General features: G+C 51.0%; 1 protein-coding gene across 2 annotated transcripts in view; it reads left to right on the plus strand.

Moving 5' to 3' along the window:
* Positions 1 to 27,308, plus strand: part of GRK5 (G protein-coupled receptor kinase 5) — a 208,632-nt gene that overhangs the window by 87,744 nt on the left and 93,580 nt on the right. For both annotated transcript variants that reach the window (XM_055346259.1, XM_055346260.1), the window contains exon 2: positions 10,699 to 10,794. In XM_055346259.1, the coding sequence (XP_055202234.1) occupies positions 10,699 to 10,794 (96 nt within the window). The remainder of the gene's footprint in view (positions 1 to 10,698; positions 10,795 to 27,308) is intronic.

Below are 27,308 nucleotides of genomic sequence, written 5' to 3' on the forward strand. Positions count from 1 at the left end.
AGGGCAGCAGTCTTTTTGATTCAGAGGCATCTAGAAACTTCACAGAGGAGGGTTCCCTGAGGCAGAGACCAGGCAAGTGCTGCAGTCCCAACTGGGTCCTATAATTGGAATCTTGCCGTTCAGGCCAGATGAAGAGAGTCTTTGAACCAGTGAGATGCTGCACACCTACCTCATCAGCTTCAGCTGGCATGCCCCTCTGGTGGTGGCAAAGGTGGCAAAGCCCAGGCGGGTGGGACAGAAATATCAGTGGTGGGAAGGCAAGGGTTGGAAGCAGCAGATACAGGGGTCACCTACCTCATTAGAGAAACTGGCCTCCTCCGCTTTGCCTGTCGCCTCTGAGAACACCCCCGGCCTCCCCACGGTGGTATTTTCTGGAAAGCCAGCCCTGCTGGCAGTGCTTTGGAAACTGACTCCTGAAAGCTCACCTGGGTAGAAGGGACTAGAACAGATTCCTTAGCCCCACAGACGTCACAGGCAAAATTGTAACACTACCTTCCACTTGACTGGCCAAGATCGGGTGAGTCATCAGCCCCTTGTGGCTGGGAACACAGAGAGAAATCCTTCCCACGTACAGTCACCAAGATACTCGAGAACTTCCCAGACCTTGATCAAAGTGCGTTGAGAGAGGCCCTTTCACTTTCCATGCTCCCCGCACCCCAGGAGCGCTGTAAAGACCTGCTTTACAACATAATTTGGATTTCTAACAAGTTTGGTTCCTTGGCGTTAGCATGATGCTGACTTTTCTGAGCCTTGCGGCCCCCGGAGAACCACAGGCTATTCTGTGTGGGGTGGTGGAGGGGAGCTTGAAGCAGCAGGAGGAAGCCCAGGTGAGAGTCCTGGGACCTTTACAGACTGTGCCCCTTCCCCCCATATCCCGTGCCTTCAGCCAGCCACACCCAAACTGTTCTAGAAGCAAGGGTGGTTGTTTCTGTGGTCTTGCTCCTGCTGCTTCTGGTGATGTCTGCCACTGCCCAGGGAGGCCCCTGCTCACTTGGCCTGCTGCCTCACCCCAGGCCTCCCATCTGCAAGGGCCAGAACTGATTGGATTGTGTAGAGTCTGGGCTGCTGGGCTTGCCTATGGCTTGTGGCCTGGAGAGAAGAGACAAGTTGGCCAATCAGATTTGTTCCCTGGGACTTTAGAATCAGGGATCCAGCAGGCAGGTGGTGAGCTGGGGCTGAGGGTCCTTGATGGCTAGAATACATTTCTGACACCATCCCGGAGTTAGCACAGCTGCCACAGGTGAGGGGCTCAGTCCCACAGTCTACCCTCCCTTCAGACCCTGGCTGCAAATGTGGGTGTTCCGGGCTACACCCATCTTTGACAAACTGGCTACAAGCTCAGGGACTCGCTCACCCCCTCAGGTTTGATAATTCACTAGAATGACTCACAGAACTCAGAGCACTTTATTTATAACTTTATCAGAGCAAAAGGACATGAAGCCAACCAGCAAAAGAAAGAAATGTATCCGGCTTGTGAGGGATGACTTACCCTACTCCAGCGGCCAGCAAATTCACCTGAGCCCAGTGCTGACTTTTTATTGGGGTTTCATTACTTAGGCAAGAGTGATTTAATTGTTGGCCACATGGCTGAACTCATTCTTCAGCACCCCTCACCCCCAGGTCTCTCCCCAGAGGTCAGGCTATTATCACTGGGTTCAGAACCTGCCCAATCATATGGTTGGTCCATTCTGGCATGGCCAGCCCCATCTTGTTAGCATAATCTTGGGTACATTTTTGGGGCCCTACCACGAATAAAAACAATACTCTATCACTTGGGAAATTCTAAGGACTTGGAGGTCACCTCCCAGGAACCAGGGACAAAAGCCAGTCCAATTTCTCATTGTACAGCAGTGGCCAGCTAGGCTTGGGCACAGGGGTAAGTGAGCCTGGTGAGGTGTGCTGAGGGCCTCTGGTGGAGTGGGGGGCACACACCCCAGCCCCAGCTTCTCCATGTCTCCATGACCTTCTGACTCCCACAAACCCAACTGCTCTAACCTACCTTTCTTGGATTCTTGGAAGCCCCCATTGTCCTGATAACATCTCCTTCTTTGCAGGTCAACTCAAACTAGGGTCTCTTCCTTCTAACCTTAGTTAGAACTGTACTCAACGATGCTGTTTTTCGATTTGAGTTGGTGAGTCTGTCCTAAAGGCAAACATCCTCCCTTCTCAGGGCCCACACAATGTATCAGGTCCTCCGTGGATCCTGGCAGGCCTGTCTCCGTAGATGGTTCTCTCCTCCCTGGGATCTGCAGAACACTCAAGGTCCAGAGGCCATCATAATGCAGACACCGAATAGAGAGAGTGTCTAATACTGGAGGGCTCGAGGGGATTCCTGCTCAACTTGTTAGGGAGCCAGGCCAAGGTCTGGGGGCATGAAGTGGGGTTACCCGAGGCCGGCTTACCTACCTGGACCCCTGTAGGCCAACACTGAGCGTGATGGAAATAGGAGGGCTCTTAGACATTTTGACCCTTGCCCTGGATGGTGGCCTGGTAAGTGGCTGAAGCCGTGAAGTGTCTGTGTGAGATGAACACTCAACTCAAGTCAGACAGGTGACAGGGCCCTGGGTGCTTGTCAGATCCCTGGATCACTGAATCTGGGGGCTGGGAGGAACATTTTTTAGTGGTTTGCCCAATCCTGCTGTGTTTCTTCTAATCTGTTTTACAAGTAGGCAGGGCTGAAATCACTGATCAGAGACAGAGAGAGAGTGGTCCCATCTTTCTATTTCCTGTGTGATGTTTAGGAACTCTCTTCTTAATTCTGGAGCAGTGGTTCTCAAGCTTGAGTGAACATCAGAATCACCCAGAAGGCTCATTAATACACAGGTCACTGGGTGCCACTCCTAGAAGATCTATGGCGGGGCCCGAGAATCTGCATTTCTAACAAGTTACCCAGTGATGCTGATGCTGCTGATGTGAGGACCACACTGAACCTCTGATTCAAGGCTGTGAAAGAAGCTCTTTCCAACAAATGCACAGAGGCTTCCTCAACTTCCCCCAAGGACGCTTCCTCTGATCAGCCACTCATTTGTCAGCAGAGAAGAACTTTCGACCAAGAGTTGAGGGCTCTTGGCTCACGTTGTGATGCAGCCGCTTGAGTGATTTGAGGCAAGGTTCTTGCTGCTCTGTTTTCTCATCTGCAAAACAGGTTCAACAATAGGACCTGCCTCATGATCTTGTTGTGAGGATAAACTTCAGTGGTGTACAACCAACCGGCTGTCCCCTGACCCTAGGAAGACAGGAAGTGTCACATTTGTTTAATTTCCAGATCAAATACATCACAGTGTAAGGTTAATGAGAATCGCAGGGTCAATTGTTTTGCAAAGATCTGTCCCACTTCCTTCCAGGGATAGAAAGAGAAGCCCTGGGGCTCAGAGGAGTCCAGCCAACGAGACCGAGACCGCAGACCACGGGGGCACTGCTGTGGCTGGTTTTTGCCAGTGTCCTTTGGAGGAGGGGCCTCTGCCGGCAGTTCCACTCTGCTGTGCCAGTCGGGCCACGGGTGCCTGGGTGGCTGGAGGCTCCTTTGTGCTCAGAGGCCCTCATCACTGGGATCCAGCTGCCACCGAGCCAGCACCGTCAGGAGCTCAGCCTCCCCGCCACCCCCTGCCCCAGCACCGTCCCCCAGAGTAGGCGTGAGCCTGCCTCTCTCTGCCTGCTGTGGCTCCCAGTGTTGTCTCAGCCCTCTGCCCTCAGGGCGCGAACCCCTTACTCCAGCCCAGTACAAGCAACAAGAGTCACAGTAAGCCAGTTTCTTCCCCCACAGTGACAACTTTCTCATAGCAGCTTTTTTGGAGGAATCCTTTTATTCTTCCCTGGGGGCATCCACCAGAGCTAAAGGAGTGCCAGTTAGTTTATGAGCGCTTGGCCCATGCTGAAGAAATTGTAGCTCCCTCTTCCTTTGCATATTGTCACCTCACTCCAGGCCCTGCTAGGACTTGCCCTGCTGCCAGAGGAGCCCCCTACCCCTCCTCCTGCCCTGCTATCTTCCCGTTGCCCACCTTTCTCCAGGTTTTGCCTTGGACTCTTTCCCATTCTGGGAGCAAAGACTTGCCATCTTTATCCTTTAGTGCCTTTCCTCAGGGTGGTCAGCTGGCAGAGATCAGCCCATGTCCCTGACATCCTGGCCTTGTCTCTCCTCAGGCTGGACCCCTTTTTTGTCTAGCCCCCCAGCCTGGCCTGTGTGGCTGCCATCTCCTCTCTGGCTGGAGCTGTCTCTCCTCCGTGCAGCCCCTCTGCCTGCCAGGCCACACTCCCAGCAGTCTTGCTCATCTCTGCTCTTTGAAACCTGGAATGAGCTGGATATCCCTGAGGGCAGGGACCATGTCCAGTTCACTGACTCGTTTCCCGCATATGAAAGGTAAACTGTAAGCAGTTGGTAAACTGTAAGTCAGATGGTAAAGCAAATAAAACTTAAAGTTGCTCAAGGAAAGAAGTGGCTGTGAGTTCATATGGGGGGAATCATTCTTTGGCCGCATGAATTCCTCTCCCTGAGCCTCTGGCTTCTCATCTGTAAAATGGGGCTAATGCCATCTGAATGAGCACCAAACGTACAGAACACCCAGGTCAGGCTAACCTCAGAGGGCTGAGGGTGGGGTGGGTGGAGGTTGTCATTTATTCTGGCAAACGTTTGTTTACCCAGTCATCCTAACTTAATGAAAGCTTATGATTAACTGGGCATTGTGGTAGCTGCCCCACCCTCTGGAGGGACATTGAATAAGTCTGTGTGGAGCTGGGAGTGGGCTGTGGGCTTGGCAAGAGAGGTCTGTCTCTCAGGGGAAGCCCTGGAAGGGGAATGAGGCTGGGGCTTGAAGAAGGAGCAGGGCTTCAGCAGGTGGAGGGATCAGGAACATCTCCTGACGGATAATGGGGCTGGGGGGGCCGGGCGGCTGGGGGAGGATGCATATACAGGTCAGAGGGGGTGGACGATGCTTGCATCTGCTTGGCAAATACTGTTTGAGCATCTACTGTGGGCCAAGGAGAGAGCAACAGAGCAAAGAAACCCAGGCTCCTGCCACCATGGTCTTCCCTCGAGCAGAGAGCCTAAGGATAGGCAAGTAAACCACTAAATAGGAAGCTGTCAGGTACTGATTACAAGTGGGGACTGATGCTGGGAATCTGGTAGTGATTTCACACATGTAGGGTGGACACGCCAGTGAAAACATGCCAAATGTGCTGGGAGAACAGATAAGTGAATCTGCCAACTGACAGGTATGTGAAGAAGAGAGAGACAGAGAGACAGACAGACTGCCCAACCTACTAGGGCCTCCCAAACACTGTTCAGTGGCAGGCAGAGAAGGGGGCCCGCTTCAGCTACCCAGCTCAGAGAAGGCCCTCTGTGGTGGCGGTGTAGTGCACAGGACAGCCTTGAAACTGGTGCCTGTGCTAAGACCTGAAGCATGGGATGAGGAACACTCATGTCAGGTAGGCAGAATATGCTCCTGCCAGAGGGACCAGTGAATGCTGAGGCCCTGAGAGCAATGACAGGGAGGGAAATAAAGCTTGAGGGGACCATGACCACGTGGTGAGGGGCTTTGAACCTGGCCAAGGAGCATGGGTGGCCAGGGGTGGAGGGGTGGGCCTGGGAACTGTCTCCCAGCTGCTCGGGCCTCCTCGAGTGATGGAGAGGTGGTGGCCCTGGCCTGCTCTAGGCCTGACACCCAAGGAAGGAGGTGGGCCTAGAGCAGTTGGGGCCACAGGGCCACGACGTGCCAGGAACCTCGGCAGCAGGGTGGTGGGCCTCGCTGCCTCAGGGGCCTGAGAAACAGTCACGTCTGGTTGAAATAATAAACAGTATCAGATATGCAATCTACTAACCCAGCAGCACACCAGAGAGCTAGATATTTGTCTGGAAGTGGTGACCTCTTTTTTTTAAGATTTTATTTATTCATGAGAGAGAGAGAGAGAGAGAGAGAGGCAGAGACATAGGCAGAGGGAGAAGCAGGCTCCACGTAGGGACTCTGATGCGGGACCTGATCCCGGGACCCCAGGATCCCGACCTGAGCCAAAGGCAGGCGCTAAACCGCTGAGCCACCCAGGGATCCCCAGTGGTGACCTCCTTGAAGCTTGAAGCGAGTTTTGGTTATGGTTAAGACGTGAGACCTTGCTCCAGCCCATCTGAGCTATGGAGGGGCAGGGTTTCATTTAGGTCATGAGACTTTTTAAGGAACTGGAGGCCAAGTGAGTGGAGGAGCCATTCAGGATCCCTGTGGCCATTTAGGGGGATACCCTGCTGAGAGCATCCCTGTCATAGTTTCCTACCTACCCGCTACTGTAACAAATACCACAAACCCAGTGGATTAAAGGAACACAAATTATTATTATTATTATTATTATTATTATTATTATTTTAGGAACACAAATTAGTGAGTTACAGTTCAGGAGGTCAGAAGTCTGACATGCGTCTCAGTGGGTTGAAACTAAGTTAGAACTAGGGTGGTGGCAGGGCTCTGCCTTCCTGGAGGCTGTCCGGGAGAATCTGTTTTCTTGCCTCTTCTGGTTTCTGGAGGCTGCCTGCTTTCTCCAGCGGGGCTTTTCCATCTTCAGAGCCACCAGTCGCTGTCCGGTCTTTGTTACCCAGCATCACTCTAGACTGACTGTCCCCCCATCTTCCATGTGGAAGGGCGCTGATGGTTACACTGGGCCCACCGACACCGTCTGGGGTGATGTTCCTGCTGTTATCCTTGTATTTGTCATGTATCCTATCATATCCACAGGAGCCAGGGATTAGGATGTGGTCACTTTGGGGAGCATTATTTTGCCTGCCACGGTCCCTGCCCTGTCCCGGGGACTGTGGAGGTGAGGAGGCGGAGGAAAGGAGCCCCAGCTGGGCTGGGAAATCTGCCTCCTCGCCCTGGGGCAGCCCCCTGGGTCGCTATGTGGTTCCCTCTCCCTCCTGAACCCCTGGGTGGCTGTGTGGTTCCCTCTGCCTCCCTTCCTAACTCCACCTTCAGCGACAGGCTGCCCGTTACTAACGTCTCCCCCAACCCCTGCACTTCTGAGTGGTCAAAATGCTTGTTAAATAAAGCAGTGTTTCTCTTCCTCAGCACTATTGACATTTGGGGTCAGGTCCCCCTCTGTCGTGGTGGGCTGTCCCATGCACTGTGCAGTATTTAACCACACCCCTGGCTCTACCTTCTTAGAGCCAGTAGCACCCCCCACCCCAGCTGTGTCAGCCAAAAATATCTCTGGACATTGCCAAATGACCCCCAGGAGACAGGTCACAGATTGAGAACCAATGACATAAAACCTTTGATGTCTATCTTCCTTGCTAGATTGGAAACCCTGAGCTGGTGACACCCTGTGTCTCTTGCTTGCCTCTGCATCCCCAGCACCTGCCTAGAGCTTGGCATTTAATAGATGCTCAACATATATTGGTTGAGTGAATTAACGAGTCTGTGCTAATTTTCCTAATGGATAAATTAATCCATAAAAAGTATGGGTATAAAATAGGCCCCTGGTTTCCATAGACTGGCCACCTGAGAATCACCTGGGGAGCCTCTTCAGAAGTCACATCCCCGGGTTTTGATCACAGAGAGCTGGGGTATAGCCTGATGGGGTACAGCCTGGTAGTCCTTATTGGCAAGGAGGCTTCGTCAGTTCCACAGAAGGGTGGAACTACCATAAGATCCAGCGATTCCACTGCTCGGCATATACCCAAAAGAATTGAAAGCAGAGACTCAGATATCCATAGCCGGATTGATCACATAGGCCAAGTAGTGGGAACAACCCAAGTGACCATCAAGAGATGAATGGATAAAACCAAATGTGGTACCTACACACAATGGAATATTATTCAGTCTTAAAAATGGAATGAAACCTGACACGCTGCAACATAAATGAACCTTGAGGACATTGTGCTAAGTGCAATAAGCTAGTCACAAAAGGACACATATTGTATCATTGTACTTGTATGAGGTCCCTACAGTAGTGAAATTCATGGAAGTAGAATGGTGGCTGCCAGGGGCTGGGGGGAAGAAGGGGTTGGTGTTTAATAGGTACAGAGTTCCAGTTTGGGCTGATGAAAAAGTTCTGGAGATGGATGGTGGTGATGGTTGTACAACAAGATGAATATACTGAATGCCACCGGACTGCATACCTAATAATGGTTAGGATGGTAAATGTCCTGTTGTGTATATTTTATCACACACACAAGTGCTTTCTTCCAGCCAGATCTGGAAGTGAATAGTGTGGGAATGGGAGGGGACAAGGACTTAGATGGCTTCTGATGGCCATTCTTGACCTTCCAGCGTGGTTGGGAAGCATCCAACTTTGCTGATGTCTCTAGAAGGTGTCCATTTTCTGGGGAAGGGGTGTGTGTGTACATGTTTTACTCTGGATGCCAGGCAGGCTGCCTGCATGGAGGCCACACGGCTTGTCCGTAGGAGCAGCTGCTCCCTATCTCCAGCCAATTCTTGCCATGTGGGATGCCTGGTTATGGAGAAAAGTCCAGAATCTAGATTTGCATGGGAAGTCTCCTCATGATTTCAAATCTTGACAGCTGGTTCAGTGAACAGGCAAACAAACAAGCCATGTGTGGGTCAAGCAGAACAAGTCTACAGACGTCTGGGGTGGTGCGTTTTCTCAGAGCTTGTAGGCTTGGGCCCCATCTAGAGAAATCTCCATTCCTACTCCTCTTACTCAGTGCTCCATCACTTCTGTGCCTGACACCATTTTTTTTTTTTTATCCCTGAGAATTTCCCTGGCTTTCAATGAACCCCAAAGGAAGGTTTACGCACAGAAAGGTGAGGGTCTAGAGTCCATTCAAGTTGGGGTCTTGGCTCTGCCATTAAAGAAGACCACTTGCTTTCTTCCCCATGCCTCAGTTTCCTTATCTGTCAAGGGGAAATAGTAATAGTTCTGCCTTGTAGACTTGAGGCTTCAGAGAGTACATGTGAGGCCCAGAGAAGGACTTGGGGATGGGCTCTGCTGTGTGTGCACGTGTGTGTTGACCCCAGCTAGAGGAAAAAGCAACTATGGCATTGAATAGGCCATCAGCTGGCAAGTTGCCCAACCTCAGACATTTATTCTTTTATATGTGCCATCGGTCCAGTGATCCTCTAACTCAAAGAATCATTCTGAGGATTAATGAGATAGTGTTCAAATGGTACCTGGCCAAAGCAAGTGCCCAGCACATACTTGCTGTGCCCCTTGGAGTCTGAGGCCTTTGCCTCCTGCAGAGACTTGAGGGGAAGGAAGATAGGACAAACAGAGAGCAGAGAAGGGACACCCCCACCTCCCCAATCAGCTCCCTCTCCTACTTCCCAGTTCTCAGGGTAGGGGTCCTGGTCCTGGCCTCAGAAGCTGATTTACTCACTAATGGGAAACCCAGCCTCAGCCTTCCAGGGCAGCAGGGTTGATAGTTAGGAATCCTCATTCATGGAGAGCAGCTCCCTGTCAGCCCTGGGGCACACGCTGGGCCAGGGTGGGTACAAGCTAAGCTCCTCCTATATCCCTCAGTTCACTGGCTGGAGAAAGGATCCCAGGCCTGCTCTGGGAGGGTTAGACTAGAGGCATGCACACCCCCCCAGAGCAGGGAGCAGGCCCAGTGTGCCCAGGCTCTGCTCCAGCTCCTGCATCTCTAACTGGGCCCCAAATTCCACAGGTATTGAGGTGTTGACTGCATGAAGGAGAGTAAAACGCCCCTAAGATCCCCAAATCCTGAGGGTTATGTGACTGTTAGCTAGGTGGTATCTGAGTCTGCTCTGGGGGTGGGAGTGGGTGATGGCATCTCAGTCCCTTGACAGTCCTGGTCACATGACACAGAGAGGCCTCCAGGTCTGAGGCCCAAATGCTGGTGGGCTCAGGGACACAGGCCTAAGTTGGCGCTTTCCCTTGCTATTTGCACACCTGAACATTCTGACATCTGTCCACTGTCCCACGGATAAGGAGTAGTGTGGGTGATGGGAACACCCTGTGCATATACCTCATTCAGCTCTGCATGTCCACTGCATACTCGTTATGTGTGTGGGTTCATTATGTTTGTGTGTCCATCATGTGCGCATGTGCATTACACGTGCATGTCCCTAGTGTGTGTCTGTATTACATTACATGTGTGCCCATCATGTGCACATGTGCTTTACAATTACATGTGCATGTCCCTAGTGTGTGCATGTTCATCACACGTGCACACTGAGGCAGGACAGGGTCCTTCAGGAGTCCTTCCAGCTTTGAGAATGCATCCTCTGAGACCCTGGGGGCTTGTGGGTACCCTGAGACAAGTGGAAATCGAAATCCCTGCTCCCAACATCTGGCCTCCGGTTGGCAAAGGGGACTTTTCACAGAAAACAAAAGGACAAAATGAGGCAGTGGGGGCTGGGGGGGCTGCAGTGCACTTACATGTGGATGCCTTCCACAAGGACTTCCTGAGCCCAAAGGTGATACTAAGTCCAGCCCCTGCCGTAGGCAGGTCAGGGTCTAGTCTTGGGCCAGAGACCAACTGGGCACCCAGAGGACCTGAAGAGCAGGGGAACATGTTGACGAAGAATAGGGCACCTGGGTGAGGGGCCTAGGCCTGACTGTGCGGAGAGAACACACAGGCTTGGTGCTGGCCAGGAGGAAGCGTATGTGCCTGCTGGGGTTTGGGGTGTTTCACTCACTTGACCTTGAGCCCGTGAAGCTGATGGACAGGCTCACTGGAATGGCTCTGGAGCCTTGGTCAAGACCAACATAGCCCGACATCTTTTCCCTCCATTTCTGCAGGGGGCGGAGGAAAGCGCAAGGGGAAAAGCAAGAAGTGGAAGGAAATCCTGAAGTTTCCTCACATTAGCCAGTGTGAAGACCTCCGAAGGACCATAGGTAAGCTGTCCTGCATGAAGGCGGCGTGGGAAGGGGCTGGGAGGGGGAGCAAGGAGCCCGTTGACCACCAAACTCTTTGTGTAGTGAGTCAAATATGAACCAGTTAACAGCACAGTGATTCCAGATAGGCACTCCAGGCTGACATCCTGGCCAAGTGACGTAAAGATGAAACTGACAGGGACGCCTGACTCTTGATCTCAGCTCAGGTCATCAAGCTGGGCGTGGAGCCTGCTGAGGATTTTATCTCCCTTTACCCCTCCCCATAACCCCTCTCTCTCTAAAAAAATAAATAAATAAAGGAAACTAACATTCGTTAAATATTTGATGTGTGCTGGACAGGATTATCTCCCAATTGCCCTTGGAGGCAAATACTGTTTTTTTTTAGTCCATCTTTCAGATGGGGAAACTGAGGATCTGTAAGTGCTCAAAGTTGCACAGCCTGTGGGAGGGTGGTGGAGGTGGGCCAGACCTGGCACCAAATGCCCCTTCACAGCCTCCCCCCTTCTTTCCTGGAGCCGGTGGGCTCTGACTTGAGCAAGCAGGCTTTGGGAGCTGAGGTCCTGGTGAACATCTGAGTTTCCTTTCCTGTTTTTGAGGGACTGGCACAGCCCAGTCCTCTTTATCCAGCACCTGCACAGCCAAGCACCTCTAACAGAGCCTTGCTTCTCACGGGGCTGGCACAGCCAAACTCACCAAATGAGGACGCAGGGCTCCCAGGGAAGGGGCGGGCAGGATGGGGCTCCTCCACACTGGTGGGGGCCCTGGTAGTCTCCTCGAGTGCCCTGCGGATGCCCCCTCACCATATGAAGGCTTCTTATCTGCTCCTGACTGTTGGAGGTCATGGGCATGTGAACTACTTCTTATTATACTCAGATCCATTGAGCACTGGACACAGGGTGGCCCTGGCACCCAGAACTCTGTGGGCCTAGCTGCTCTTGGTAATTCTGCCTGGGGCTGTGGGTGAACTGCCCAGTGCCTTCCATGAAATGGGAGGCCACTCACAACCACTTAGCTTTTCTGAATGGCTCTACCCCATGGCCTGGCCCCCACAAGTTTCCCAAGCCAGACAGGACTTAATGGCATCCCAGGCCTACTCAGTCCTTGCTACTTGGCTCACCTTCCGGATTCTTCTGCTTTTCTGTGACAGCAGGTGACTGATTTGCTTTGTGTGCCCCACCTGCCCACCATGAAGGGAGGAACTCAATTAGTGTTTAGAAACAAAAGGAAGCCACCTGTACCCCATGAAGGCAGATGTGAGCAGGTGAAGAAGGTAGGTAGGGTGCTAAAGCATGGGGAAATGTCCTCAAGACCTGCCTGTCAGATCAGATCCCCCACGGTGTTCTTGGGGCCAGTGGAGCTGGCCTAAGGGATAGGGGTCTCGGTTCAGAGAGACTTGGGTTCAAATCCCATCCTCTCTATGAGCCCCTTTGATTAATCAATCTTATTGACCCTTCATTTCCTCAGGGGGAAGGAGTGTTCATGAACCCAGTCAAATAAGACCATGTGTGTTAGGGGCTTCCCTGGAACCCTCCTCAGGAGTCCAGGACACCTTCCCTCCCCTTAGCACTCCAGCTTTCTTCTTGGAATGCCCAGCAACCCCCACTCTGCTGTGCCCTTCCCATGCTGGGGGTGCTGTGTCCACCCTTGATGCTGGGGGCACATGGGGCAGGGTGGGAAAGAAGATGGACACATCTCCTGGGGCTGGGAGAGTTTTGCCAGCTAAACTCCAAGTGGCTTTCAGAGAAAAGGGAGGAAGAGCCTCTCTGGAGTCTGGCCACTATTTCCCTGGGGCCATTTTGTTCTTCATGCTAATTTAGACTTGGAGACAATAGAGCCTAGGGGTGGGGACCTCAGTTGCTATGGTTGTCATACACCCTTGGGGAGACAAGTCCTCTCTTGTCCAGAATGAGCAAGTTCACCAGAGACCAGAATGTCTGTCCTAGGTGCTGAGCCTGGTTTTCCTCACTGGGCTCAGTGAATGGCTCCCACTCATGCTTACAGCCAAAGGACTGGTGCAAGAGACCTTTCTGGGGTGCTAATTTGGAGGAGGGAGTTTGAAATAGGCAAGACCACCGCCCTCCCTGAAGTGGGGAGCTGTGTAGAGAGGTGAGGTAATTGGGTGAGAGCCAGCTTACTTGGGAAGAGTGTTGGCCACAAAGCTTGGTCTTGGGAAGCCATTTGCTTTTCTGCCTTTGCGTAGATTGCCCACAGGTGGCGGTACCAAGAATGCCCTGTGGGGCACAGTCAGACCCCATGACCATTTCCTCGGAGAATTCGACTTAGCTCCCTGGTGAGGATCTTTCAGTGCACACTGTCCTCTTCTGTGGGAGCACCCTGCCTCAGCTGTCTGCTCACCTCAAGTGTGAAAGGCTCCTCAGGCAGGATCCTTTAAATTCACCAGGGTGTACCTGGTACCTGGAGGTACACCATGGTTGGGTGAATGAGTGAGCAAAGAATGGAAGGGTGTGAGGAACACTGAATTTACACAGCGTTTCCAATAAATGGAAGAGTACTGAAAGCCGTATAAGGGCTTTCCTGTAATTGCCATGAGGGTTAAAGAAATGGGAGTATTCTGCTATATTTGATTAATGTGTTTCTTAAAAATATAAAACATAACAATATGAAATGTAGGACTTCGGTTGTGGACACGCTAGAGTAGGTGCGCCGTCCCCTACCCTTCCACCAAGGACAGGCAAAAGCTCTGGACATTATGTATGAAACAAATAGCTGAAAATTAGGAAGTGGAGAGAAGAAGGCAGATTGACTAGAGACTCAGGGATGTGAGGAATGACGTGCCAGCGAGCTCCTAGGTTCTCTTCTGTCTCCCTTATTCAGAGACCTAGTGCTGGAGAAACTCACAACCCAGAAATGCTAGTGGGTGCAGATAAAAATGAACCCCCTCCCAAGAAAAACAGAACTCAGCCGGTTTTTTTTTTTTTTTAAGATTTTATTTATTTATTCATGAGAGACAGAGGGAGAGGCAGAGACATAGGCAGAGGGAGAAGCAGGCTCCCTGTGGGGAGCCCAATGTGGAACTCAATCCCAGGACCCTGGGATCATGCCCTGAGCCAAAGGCAGATGCTCAACCACTGAGCCACGCAGGTGCACCTAGCCTGTTCTTTCTAACCAAAGCTGTGGAAAAGGGGCACAGATCTGAAAAGACAGCTAGAGCGGTCACTCTTCTGTGCTGGTCCCCACCAGTGACGTGGGTGACTCACTTTCCCTTCCTGCTCACTTAGCCTGGTTCCAAAGACCCAGTGCCCACTTCCTCTCTTCTCTCAGATGCTGTTCTGATCCTTCGAGGTGAACCAGCCCTGCTCCTCCCAGCCCCTCCTTCCAAAGCCAGACCCTCCATACCCCACCCTGCATCCTTGTTCCCCACAAGGCTTCCAGGCATTGCCCCAGAAGCACCACATGTGTCCCTCACCTTCCGGTTGGCCTGGCCCGCCTCTCACTTCCAGTTTGGGGTGTCTGGGATCAGAGAGGATTGAGCTGCTGCTTTTCTCAGTCTGAGGACCCCACCCCACAGGCTCCATCCCCATCTGTCCCTGTGTGTCTATACACAGGCCTCTTGGCAGGGCCCACTCCCCGGGGAGTGGGGGAGAAACGTGCGTGCTGGAGTGTAAAAATGGATTCTTCTGTTCCCCTGGAGGGCATTGAAAAGACTCTGTATGTGAGGGAGCAGTGTGAAGAGAGGCCCGGGGAAAACAGGAAGACAGCCGTAAACTGTGGGGCTGCCTCTCGTGGCAGTGGGTCTCCGTGCCTGGGCCTCTCCGAGTGTTCACGCTCTGGCCTCTGCTGGGGTCCTGCTGGAAGTCTTTCTAGAATAAAAATCTCATTTCTTTTCTAGACCAATATGCAAACCAAACAGTGGCGAATGCCGCATTTATTTTTCTTGTGGACCCAGGAGCTCACTTTCTGAAGCTCTTTGGGAGGATGCCCCGGGATGGCTTTGGGCCAAATGACAGGGCCTGGAGGTGGGTCCTTCCTTTGGGCCCAGAGGTGGGCAGGCTTCTCATCAGAGGGCAGAGCAGAGCCCACGAGGACTCGGGGACGCTGTCCCCTCCCGACAGCCCAGGACTGTGGTCAGGGGAGGCTACTCCCTCTCTTGCCCGTGGCACTGCCCTGCACAATCAGAGGCCTGGCAGCCAGGGGAGACTTAAAACACGAAAAGTGTAGGCCATGAAGCCTGTTGAAACAGCCATGCTCCATCCCTGCCTGGAGTCAACCTCAAAGTCCTTACTGTGACTTGTGAGCACTTGGGCCACTGGGCACAGCCTAGGGACCCCTTCTCAGAACACTGCTCTTTCTTTACTAAAACAAAATATAGAGGGTTACAAGGGAAAGCAGTTCTTTTCAGATTCAGTTTTTAGATACTTTTCAAATTTATGATATTGGAAGATGTGTGTTTCTCTGTTAAGACTTTAAATAATAATGTCCAATAGCTGGTCTCACGGCTACTGTAACTGCATTTGTGATGAGCAGAAGTGACATTTCCAGATTCTGCAACAGTGGTGTTATGAATGGATGAGCAGTTCCTGTTGTTGAGCAGTTCCTGGCACTGTTGACATCACTGTTGGTTGTTGTCGACGTTCGTGACTGAAGGAAGTCCTGGTTTTCAGGGAGAGGCCAGTGAAAGAGAGATGACTTCTTTCTCCATCCAAGTCCATGGACCCCCCCCCCCCAAATCTTATCATAGGCTTCTTGGCAGTGTCCTTCCCATCCCACCCTACAGAAGCCGGCCCTCACCTTTGTTTCTGGTCCCTCCCTCCTGCCCCATTCATGAGCTGCACGGGGCACCTTTCTGTTCTCCAAATACCCCAAGTGTGTTTACAGCCTGGAGCCTTTGCACCTGCCATTCCCTCCACCTGGAATGCTCCTCCCTACATTTTTCCAGGGAGCCATTAGGTCTCACCTCAGGTAGAAGCCTTCACCACCAGCTTCTAGAAAGGAGGCCCGTGCTCCCAATACTTGCTGCCTGTCACACAGAGCAATTTCTTAATGTTCTTTGCCCATAACTACATCTGTAATCATCTTTTGTTTAGTTGTTGACTTGTGTATTTCCTGTCTCCCCAACTAGACTGGGCATCCCACAACTGGAGTGACTATGTCTTTTCTGGTTCACCAGAAGAACAGTGCCTGGCTCACAGTAGGGGCTCACTAGATACCAGGTGAATCAAGGAGTGAATGAGGTGTGCAGTAGTGGGAGTCAGGGCTCTTTAAAAAGATAGATGACATATGTTTGATATTCAAGTTTGACCTAGCCAGCACTCTCCACTTAGAGTCCTGGAAGTTTGGACTTAGGAACCATCTGTTCTAGCACCCCTGCCCCAACCCTTACTCTGTAGGTGAGGAAGCTTCATATACTTTTAAGACCGGGCCTTGGTCTCACATCTACGAGGTAGGGGAGGCCAGCCACAGTGGCCCAGGGCCTCTTTCCTCTGCAGTTTGATTAATCCTCACAGGGATGTGAGGTTTTCAGAGTTTCCAGCTCAAGGAACTGAAAGCATCTTATCCAACTATCCATTTCAGACCTGAGCAGATAGGCTCCAAGAGTAGAAGTGACCTGCCCAGAACAGTCTGGACCCCAAGGCCCTGAGCTATGGCTTTCCACTCCCCAGCATCATATCGACTCATAAACATTTTGGGCATCAGCCCCCAACCAGTGTTCAAAGCAGAGAGGTTCATTTGGCACCAAGAAGGATAGACATTTCTGTTGGTCTTTTTTGGTTTTCATTTTATCTCATGAGAGTGGGTTGCATGTTCATTTGGTTGCTTGACAGGTATTTATTGCACACTTACTATGCATCACCCACTGGGGAGACAGGCCTAGTTCCTGTTCTGGAGCTCATTCATGGCTTTGCCCAGGAGACTGATGGAAATAAAGAGGTGATAACAAATCAAGAAAGTTGTATGATGGAGGAACAGGATGCTGAGCCAGAGAAGAATTGAGAGTCTCTATCCATCAGGAACATTCCTGGAGGAGGAGCATCACTCTGAGCCTCCCAGGGCATCTCTTTGTGTGAGATCCCTGAAGGCATGGATCACGTCCTTTCTATCTTGAGGTCTCCATAGCTGGCACAGTGAGTGGATGGATGGATGGGTAGGTGGATGTGTGGGTGGATGGATAAAGTGGCTGAATGTCTCCCTACCCAGCCCAGAAACCAGACCTGTGATTGTCAGCAGTATTAAGACAGAAACTCCCTGCCACACGTGTCTGCTTCCAGTGTGAGCCCAGACATGAGCAACTGACTTCAGACAGCCCTGGTGGATGGTAGGCAGAGCACAAGAGGAGGAAGGGGTTCTCTAATGTCTGCTCAAAGCAGCATCAAATAATGACGTTATTAGTTAATAAGCTAATTATTCTCATAATTAGAGAACCCAAATCAAAGAAATTCTCAGAATGTCCAATGCTGAGAAGGCTGGAACGTCATTGTGAAGATAAAAGATTGTTGAGGTCTGCAAATAGTCCTCAGTGACGCAGAAAGTTCTGTTGGGTAAAAGTGTGGCATTTTTATTTATTTAGTTCAGGCCCATTGCGTACTTTATTCTTTCATTAAAAAAAAATATGAGGGGTTTGAGTGAAAGAGTTGATTATTCCACTGTTTGGCAGTATTTCTGGAGGAACTGTCCAAAAGCCATATAATAAATCAAGGCCCCCTCCCCACCCCCTGGCGGGATTGACGTTCACGAGGAGGCCATTCACAGCAAGTAGCTGCTGTGGTACCCTGTACTCTCACAGACAGATGGGGGACATTTCGTTTGCCTTGTGGGACAGCCTCTTGCCAAAGCCTTAACTCTTTCCAGGAGCAGAAGTTCTAGGCTGTAGGGGGTTCCTAGAAGAAAATTTAGATTCCTAACTTAAAAAAAGCAAACCAACAACAAAAACCACCAAACACTGTAATAGCATGAGGATTGCCTTGGACTTATCTAGTGCCTGATTATTCACTTGACATTGCTTATGGTCCTTAAGGAAAAAATCAGCCTATAAATACTTGTGGAGACCCTAATATGTGCTGGGCAGTGTTGCAGGCACAATGGCCATACCATTGGCTGTGGAAGCCATGCAGTCTCATGGAGGAATGTCCATCATTGGCACTGGTGGTTCTGCTGGCCCCAGCCATGTGACACTAAGTAACTTGCTTAATTTCTCTGGGCCATGGTTTTGTCGTCTGTATGATGGAAACAGTGATGCCAGTGCAGTAGAACTGTTGTTAGGGCCGGCAGAGTGCCTAGCACATGCCATTATTTCATTGTCATTGTCATCATCATCATTATTGTGGCACTAGTGGCATGAGGGCAAAGGTGAGGATCTTTTGGGAGGGCTTGAAAGTTTCCCAAAGAAGCTGAATTGACTGCAAATGATGAATGGGGCTAGCTCTTTCTGTGCTGACATCACATGGATCCAGTCCCCAGGGACCCCTGCCTTGGGGTCATCTGCATCCTACTTTTCCTTGAGCCCCTGCCTCCAGGCTCCTTTTTCTGGAGGCCCACCCTGATTTTTGCAGCCCTCAACCCCACAGCACATCTTAAGAAGCCTATAGTATTGCACCCTGCCCTGACCTCTGGTCTGCTGGGTCTCTTTGAAAGGACATATGGATGTTCTAGAAGGTTGCACCCCAGAGTTCTAACAATGGTTACCCCATGGGAAGGTATGGAGGTCAGAGTGGGACATCAGCTTTATATGTAAGGTGGTTTTTATTTATTTTTCTATTTCTATTTATTTTTTAAAAAGATTTTATTTATTTGACAGAGCAGAAACAGGGAAAGTGGCAGGCAGAGGAAGAAGAAGCAAGGCGGCTGTGGAGCAGGCAGCCCAACATGAGGCCAGATTCCAGGACCCTGGGATCATGACCTGAGCCAAAGGCAGACAGTTAACCGACTGAGTCACCCAGGTGCCCCTGTAAAGTGCTTTCTTAAAATTTATTTATTTATTCATGAGAGACAGAGAGAGAGAGAGAGAGAGAGAGAGAGAGAGAGAGAAAGGCAGATACACAGGTAGAGGGAGAAGAGAGAGAGAGAGAGAGAGAGAGAGAGAGAGAGAGAGAGAGAAAGGCAGATACACAGGTAGAGGGAGAAGCAGGCTCCATGCAAGGAGCCCGATGTGGGACTTGATCCCGGGACTCCAGGATCATGCCCTGGACCAAAGGCAGGCACTAAACCGTGGAGCCACCCAGGGATCCCTGTAAGGTGGTTTTTAAAAAGGAGAATGCATTGGCATGTTATTTGTGTAGTTGAATGAATACTGAATCCCCAACCTGATTCCACAGCAGGACAGGGGGACAGTGACACCATTTCCTTCTTTCCTTGTTGACTTTGTGTCCCTTACTGAGTCATGGGCTCCAGGAGGATGGTCAGAGCTTCATCCTCTGTGCAGATCTGCAGGACTGTGGCTGAGGGGCTCCTGCTCTGTTCTGCTTGGGTGCTGGCAGGCAGGAACCCCGTAGCCTCCGGCAGGTGGGGTCCAGGACCCCTGGCCTGCGAAGGGAAGCCCAGGCCCAGATCGGCCTAGTCTGACCCTGGAGTCCAGCCTCCTCCTGGCTGTCCAGCTCTGCTCGCTGACCAGCAGTGGCCCCTTCATCCAGCCTCCAGTGGTCTGTCCGCACACTGTTAGTACTCATGAATGTTTCCCTTTTTCCTCTTCCTTTTTTTTTTTTAAATTTAAAAGGTTTTATTTATTTATTTGAGAGAGAGAGTGAGCAATAGCAAGAGAGAGGATAAGTGGAGGGTGGGGAGAGGGAGAAGCAGACTCCCGGCTGAGCAGGGAGCCCGATGCGGGGCTCCATCCCAGGACCTGAGATCATGACCTGTGTCTAAGGAAGATGCCCAACCAACTGAACCACCCAGGCGCCCTCTTTCTTCCTCTTCCTGTGTGGAATGGGATGCCCCGGGTGCCCTCTCCACCCCCTAAGCAGGGATGCAACAGGGACTCGTTCTCCCTGCAAACAGCCTCCCTTTCCATGCGCCCTTCCTTGGGGGCCATTGGTTCCCCTCCCCCGCCTCAGGTACACAGAGAGTCTGGCAAGGAATCTGGGCTCCTGGGCTGGGTCCCACCCCACCTGAGGGCCTGCATGACCCAGTCCCCCTAGGCCTGCTGGCATGTGAGCTCTTGATTTCATCGTCAGGGAGACCAAGTCTTTCTGCAGACGTCATTCCCGTCCTTGGGGTGATAAGGGCGCGTCACGTCTGCCATTCTGCCACTTACCATGCTCTGATAAGGCACAGCATCTGCTCGTCCTTGGAGGGCAAGATAAATTTAGATGTGGTGGATTTAGAACATCAGGTGACCTGTTTGCAGCTGTAGCTCTCAGGAGGAAGAGGGCAGTAGCCTGGCTTGTCCGCCCACTGGGTTCTGTGGTATTCGTCTCACCTCTGCACCAAGACCAGCCGCCTCTTGAAGGCAGGGGGTCAAGTCCTCAGGGCTGAGCACAAGCCTGGTGCTTGCAAGATGCTCGGTGATCCTAGCCGGTGGGTTTGGAGAGTCTTAGAACGGATTACCGATAAAGATTTTACAGACGATGTGCAATTGTTTTCTAAAGCTGCTCCGCAGGGAAAGGGGGATGATCGAGGGCAGGCTTCTAACTGATTAGGGTTTCTTCTTATCTTCCATGTTTTGGCCTCTTTGTAAGATCTTATTCCAGGGTTAAAACCAGGTTTGAACCTGGTTCAAACTGCTCTACGCCAGGTCTCCCATTTTCCAGAAAACTAAACTGAGTCCCAGAGAGAGAAGTGACTTGCCCAGTTCTCCCCGTGACCTGACTCCATGGCACGCGTTCCCTCACTGTTTCGGTTTGCTTTCGCTGCCATAACAAGGTGCCACGGACCAGGCGGTTTAAACAACAGACTAACTGTCTCATGGTTCTGGAGGCTGGATCTGGGATCTGGGCTCAAGCTTCTCTCCTGGCTTCTGGTGGTTGCTGGCAATCTTTGGCTTTCTTTGGTTTGTAGGAGTATCACTTCGACCTGTGCCTTCATCCTTAGGTGACCTTCTCTGTGCGTTTATGTGTCCACGCTTCTCCTTTTTATGAGGGCATCAGTCCTACTGGATTAGGGTCCACCCTTCATGACCTCGTTTTAACTTGATTACCTCTGTAAAGACCCTATTTCCAAATAAGGTCACATTTTTCAGTACCAGAGGCTAGGACTCCAACATATCTCTTTTGGGGAATGCAATTCAACCCCTGATGCCCACATTCTTACATGGTCTGGTGAGGTCCAGTTCAAGGGGCCAGAAGGGCCCAATTCCCACAAGGCTCAAGTGTAGACCCCCTTCTCCCTGCTGACCTGGCTCAGGCGTAACTCTGGCAGGCCCAGGCTGAGGGCTTCCCCATAGGCCACAGGACCTTCTGGGGGAGCATTAACAGCTTTCTGAACTATGTTGCGTGATACTTTTTATTCCCTCTTTATTCTTGTTGTTATTGTTCAGGTCATCCTAAATGGTAAATTACTTTGCTTAAAAACATACAAAAAACTTCAAGGAAAGCTCATTCATAATTTTACTACTCAGCTGTAGTCACAGTCAACATTTCCATGTAATTCCTTCTAACTTTTCCCCCTATGCACATACCTATAGGGTTTTTTTTCTTACCTTTTTTCTTAATATAATTTAAAAAATATTTTCCCACCTCATTAAAATTCTCCATAGACGTGATTCATGTTTTTCCATTTGATGCAAATTTATTGAGCATCAGGCATCAATGAACAAAACACAGAAATTCCTGTTCTCTTGGTTGCCCACCTCGAGGGGAGTGGGTACCCCAGTGGACAATCGGGAACTGGCCTGTTGCCTTCCACCCAGCACTGGTCCAGGCCCTCAGGTGTATCCCTGCTTATGGTTTATTTATTTTTTTTGTGGGCAGATTCTTCCTTTAAGCTATCTTGAAAATAAGCACCTGGGTGGCTCAGTAGGTTGAACCTGCTTCTCCTTCTCTCTCTGCTGCTCCCCCTGATTGTATTCTCTCTCTGTGTGTCAAACAAATAAATAAAATCTTTAAAAAAAAGAAAAAAGAAAAGAAGCCCTTGCCCATAAGCACAGCATAAACCTGATTTTTATTTTATTTTTTTAAAAAAGATTTTATTTATTTATCTGACAGAGAAAGACCGCGCATGCACGCACAAGCAGGGGGAGCAACAGGCAGAGGGAGGGGAAGAAGCAGGCTCTCTACTGAGTGGGGAGCCTGATGTGGGGCTCGATCCCAGGACCCTGGGATCATGACCTGAGCCGAAGGCAGATGCTTAAGTGACTAAGTCACCCAGGCACACCGTAAACCTGATTTTTAAAGGCTTCATATTGATTTTATATATATACAGATATATATGTGGATGTACATATATATCCAGAGGAGAGTGAGAACTCTTTGTTTCTCTTTTCCTCTAGTTTTTGCCATTCCAGTTAGGTTCAGATTAACATCTTTGTACTTCATTGTGACATTTAGATCTCTGGCTCCGAGGTGAGAAAGCCTGCACTGTCTTTTTGAAGGTCAGACACATTAAAGAAACCCAAGCGGGGAGCATAGTGGCCTCTCCGCCTCCTTTGCTTCCTCTGGAATGTTCCATTTGCAGCCTGTGCTTGCATCTGCAGACGCCATTAGCCTGAAATGTGCCTCTGATGGACAAAGCAAACGAGGCTCAGCGAGCACCCTGGGTCCCTGCTTGCCAGCCCCAAGTCACGGCAGTCACAGGCATGAGAAGGGCTTTTCTGTCTGTTTTGAGGCCCGTCGCCGAAAATGGGAAAAACAAGCCAGTTCACGCAGCAACAGGGACCTCAAAGCAGCACAAGAGGCCAGCTGACCTGCAGCAGTCTGAGCATGACAACGTTCTGCCCCATAAAGAGACACTAGGACAACACTTTTAATGGTCTCTGCCCAGACTCTATTTACGGAATTTATTTCCCGGGCTCCGTCTGTTCAGCAACACCTTGGCAGCCTGTCCCCCAGCATCTGTCTCAGTGCATTAAACACCCCTTGTTCTGAGGACCGCGGAGCTAGCACCCGAGAGAGTGAGAAGAGAAAATGTGGGTGGAAGGCTATTTGGGGCCAGTATAAACGTTTAAATTAAAAAAAATAAAATAACCAAAGAACAACAACAAACAATTTATCCCCTAAAGAGCTCCTGTGGGCACGGGTTCCTGTTGACTCCTTCCAGCCAGTGTTAGAAAGGAAAATGCGAAAATCGAGAAACCTTTAGAGTACCGGTGTTTGTTTTCTCTGTTTCATGGTTGTGCTTGTCCTTATATCATCTTTCAAGATTATTTTTGGAATTATCTGTTTGTTCTTTTTCTCCTCACAAAAGAAAATACATCCATTGATGAAATTTTCGAAATAGAATCTAGAAAGGGGAAAATAAAAATTGCCAGTACGATAGCCACTATGAACGTTTTGGTCTGTGGCCCTGGCGTAGTCTGTTCTGCTTATAGAGAGAGAATTGTCTCCTCTGTCATTTGTCTCCCTGCATAGAAGTCAGATAGCATTCTAAATGGGAATATACGGCTGTCGATTCCCCACTGGACTGGGAGGCAGAAGACCGAGGTTCTTGTTCCTCCTCCTTGATTCTGTGGCCTTGAGAAAGTCACTTAAGCTCAATCTGGTCACCTCCGAAATGGGGACCCAGCAATCCTTACCTTCGGGGATGATCAGGTGGCCGCAGGAGTTCCTGGCAGGAAACGCTTTGTAAAGCTCTCAGCGATCTGTTGCTGGCTCTTCTCAGCGTGGTCAGGTGACCCGACAGTAGGACAAGTGGCTAAAGTAGCTTTCCTGTCGCCCTGATGAACTGTGACCCTTTCTTCTAAAGCTGCCCCTATATCTGATCTTGGTGAAAGTCACCACCTTCCCTCCTACTGCCCAGAGACCTGGGAACCTCCCCTCCCCTTCCCAGGACACATGGCGGGTCTCTCTCCAGTCCCAGGCAACTCTGCATCCCCACTATCTCTGGAGTCGGCTCTTCTTTCCTCACCCCTACTGTCTCCCCTCACCCTGGCCACCTCTCCTGCCTGGACTCCTGTGTCTCCTCTGCCCTCAGCTCCATCCAGCGGCCAGGAAGCTTATTCTAAAATGTCCATATAATCGAGCCACCACCTGCTACAATGGCTTTCCATCAAGATCAGGATGGAACCCAAAGCTCTTATCCAAGCTGACTGGGCCCTGCCTTATCTGCCTTTGCTTGCTGCTCCAGCTTACCCCCCTACCTGTCCCTTGACTCAGCCACTCCTTCACATTTCCTCCCTTCTCCATGCCTTCACCAGACACACTTTCCTAATTCTGCTTGATAATGCACTCAACGTTACAGGTTCCTTCCTCCAGGAAGCCCTCTCTCATGACCTCCCTGGGCCTGAGTTTGGTCCTCTTGTCTGATGACTGATCTCCATCGTCCACTTGACTGCAGCTTCCGGAGGGTAGAGCCTGGATCTGCTGGTGCCGCTCTCCCCAGTCCCCAACATAAGTGTCTCCTCTACACCAGGCCCTTTTAGAATCTTGATTTTCTTTCCTTGCTCAGATGTTTTTTGTTCTCCCTTGGGGATGGAAAACAAAAAAACTTAAAAAAAAATTTATTCATAAGAGACAGAGAGAGAGGCAGAGATACAGGCAGAGGGAGAAGCAGGCTCCCTATGGGGAGCCTGATGCAGGACTTGATCTCAGGATCACAACCTGAGCCAAAGGCAGATGCTCAACCACTGAGCAACCCAGGTACCCCTCCCCCCCATCTTAATCTTCCCAAATCCTGGAATGATTGCTGATGGGTCTTCTTTTTCTGAGTCCTTTTAAAAGGCTCCCCATCCTCTCCCCTGCTGGGCCCTAGCTGACCTGAGGGGGAGGCAGGAGAGGATTGAGAGAGGGGTGCATGCTTCTAGTGGTCATGCTGGCTCCTCTGGCTGTGAGAGCCTGACTGGCCGGGCAGAGATGTACACGGAAGAGATGCAGCTCCGGGACTTTGGCCAAGCCCAGCCTGGGGCAGGGCAGGGCACAGGGAATGGCTTTGCCAAAAGACTCCCTCATAAGGCTTGGGTGTCAGCAGCCTGGGAGCGCTGGGCCACTGTAGGCACTGTGCTTCTACCTTAGGGGCAGAGCTACTGAAGGGCTAACCCAGCACCATCAAGAGTAAGGAACCTGAGCTGTGGTGTCAGAGGGACCTGGGTTAGAGCCAGGCACTATTCCTTACTGACTGTGACTTTGGACAAGTGATTTATCTTCTCAGTCCTCAATTTCCTTGGCTGCTAAAGTAGTGTTGCAAGGATATGATGAACAAGTGGGGCTCTGCCGAGAGCCTGGCACACAGTGAGCACTCAGACATGGCACTGCTTTGTCACTGCTCTTCGCCATCGTCCCTGTCGGCAACAGTCCTGTTCAGTTCAGAGCTTTGTTTCTTGGTTCTCCTGTGGGTGCTAGTTGCCAGGTCCTGCTGGGTTTAAGTTTATCTGTTCATTCATTCGTTCATTCATTCTGTTATGCTCTTACTCTGTGCCAGGGATCTGGGGAGCTGCCAGGTGGTGGAGCGCTGCTTTCAGGAGTGGCTCCTGGCAACACGGGCTAGGCCACATTTATTGCTTTATGTAACCCGAATATGACCCCCTTCCCCTTAGCCCCACTTCCATCCCTCAAAGCTCTGTTTGCTAACTCACAGCAGACTGAGAAGTTCAGGATGGTACCCCCTCCCCTCAGCAGAGGCCATCTTACCCGTTCCTCCACCTTCAGGCAGGAGGGACCTCAGACAACTCAGACACGGTGGGGTAGGAGGTGATGGTCAGTCCCAGCCATGAATCCCTTCAGCTCACTCTGGGCAAGGCCCTGCGGAGAGTCCCAAGAGGGGATGTAAAGCCAGCTCTCTCCCCTCAGGAGCTGTCCCTCATTGGGAAGATGAGACAGAAAGCACACACATGATGCTGGGTAACAGCCACATGAAGGTGGGCAACTGGCACATGTTCCTCCTCAGTACCAAGTGCCCAGAGGTGGGGCGGGGAAGGGAAACAGAGACACCTATGTGCGATGGAAAGGTTCAGGTGAGCAGGTGGGAGAAAAAGGAGACTTTTGGGAGTGCACAGGTGCAGCATCAGAGAACCAGCAAACATTTCCTAGGCACTTACCGTGGCTGGGCATTGGACTATTTGCTTTATGGACACACACCTATTGGATCGTTACAGAACCTTATGGCCTAGGCGCCACCTCCTCCACCCTTTATTTTATGGATGAAAATGCAGAGACTCAGATTTGTAAATTGTTCAGAGTTACAGGGCTCTGGAAGAAGCAGAGTCCGGATTCAAACCTGAGCCCGAGTTAAGTCTCTGCTGGCTGTGGTTTTCCACCATGTTTGCCATGCTTGCCCCGTGAAGGTAGGACAACGTGGGGCATATTTAGGAAGCCCTGCTTTGATGGGCTTTGTGCAGAGAAGTCATGAGAGAAAAAGTCCAGGTGAGGCTGGGTTAGGCCCAAGACACCATCTGTGCCTCTGGCCTAAAAGGTTAAATCTTTGTCCCACAGGTAGTAGAGAGCCACTGAATGTTCCTCTGAGAGCCCCTGCAGCAGTCCTCAGGGTGAGAATAGAGCAAATGAAAGCCAAGGAGAGACAGCAGGCTGGGCTTTTAGAGGGATATGAAATTCATTCACTTCTCCAGATATTTATCACTTACAGCGTGCCAGGGAGAAATGACGCAGTGTTTCTCAAATACCAAGCCCAGGACCTGGAATGTATCATAAATGGCCTCCACTCCTGATGACGCTGTGCCATAGCTCAGGTAACACAACAGGAGGCAAGAGTCCCTGGAGCTCCTGTCACTTGTGGCGTCAGGCTGGGAGCAGGTTTCTCTTTGTGACGTTGGGTCACAGGATGCCTTTCACACCACCCATGAGGTCTCAGAGTTGGCAGCTGTTCCTGCTGCCCACCTGTCTCTTCCCTCCCCTTTTCAGAGGTGGTTTCTCACTCCCCTGCTGTCTGTCCCCTCTCCCTCTACCCTCTGCAGGGCCTTTCGGAAGGTGGCAGATGGGCGTAAATGTCACACTGGCCATCTCTGAGAGACTACCTCAGGTGCCACCCAGGTGGGGCTTGCAGCCTGTGCTAGGTCAGGGTTAGGATGCGGGTGTGGGGTACAGAGGGGGAGCTCTCCACCCTCAAAGTCCCCTGGCCACCTCCTTTGGCCATCCAGCCATGAGACTTACTCTCTTCGGGCTTCCGCTACCTGCTGTCCCCATTTGGCGTTAACATGAAAGAAATTGTTCTCAGCAACTCTTGGCCTGCTGCTGTACTAACTTCTCAGCCATTTCCAACCTTCACCTTTCCTGGATTCCCGGGTCCCACAGTGGCTTTACCAGCCTCGCCAGGTGGAAACCTCAGAGTTCCTGCCCCCATTTGGTTGGGTCAGCGCCCTCTTCTCTATCCCACTGCCTTGACACTCATCACCCTGCTTGGTCTGATGCAGTAGCCTCTTCATTGGTCCACTGTTGACAACTGGTTTCTTCTTCCTTCTTGCCTATCCAGTCTAACCTTCTTGTTTGTTGATCTCAGCACTTAGAAGCTTCTTGACTTTT

The sequence above is a fragment of the Nyctereutes procyonoides genome, unplaced genomic scaffold (assembly GCF_905146905.1).
Source record: "Nyctereutes procyonoides isolate TBG_1078 unplaced genomic scaffold, NYPRO_anot_genome, whole genome shotgun sequence".
Taxonomy (NCBI): domain Eukaryota; kingdom Metazoa; phylum Chordata; class Mammalia; order Carnivora; family Canidae; genus Nyctereutes; species Nyctereutes procyonoides.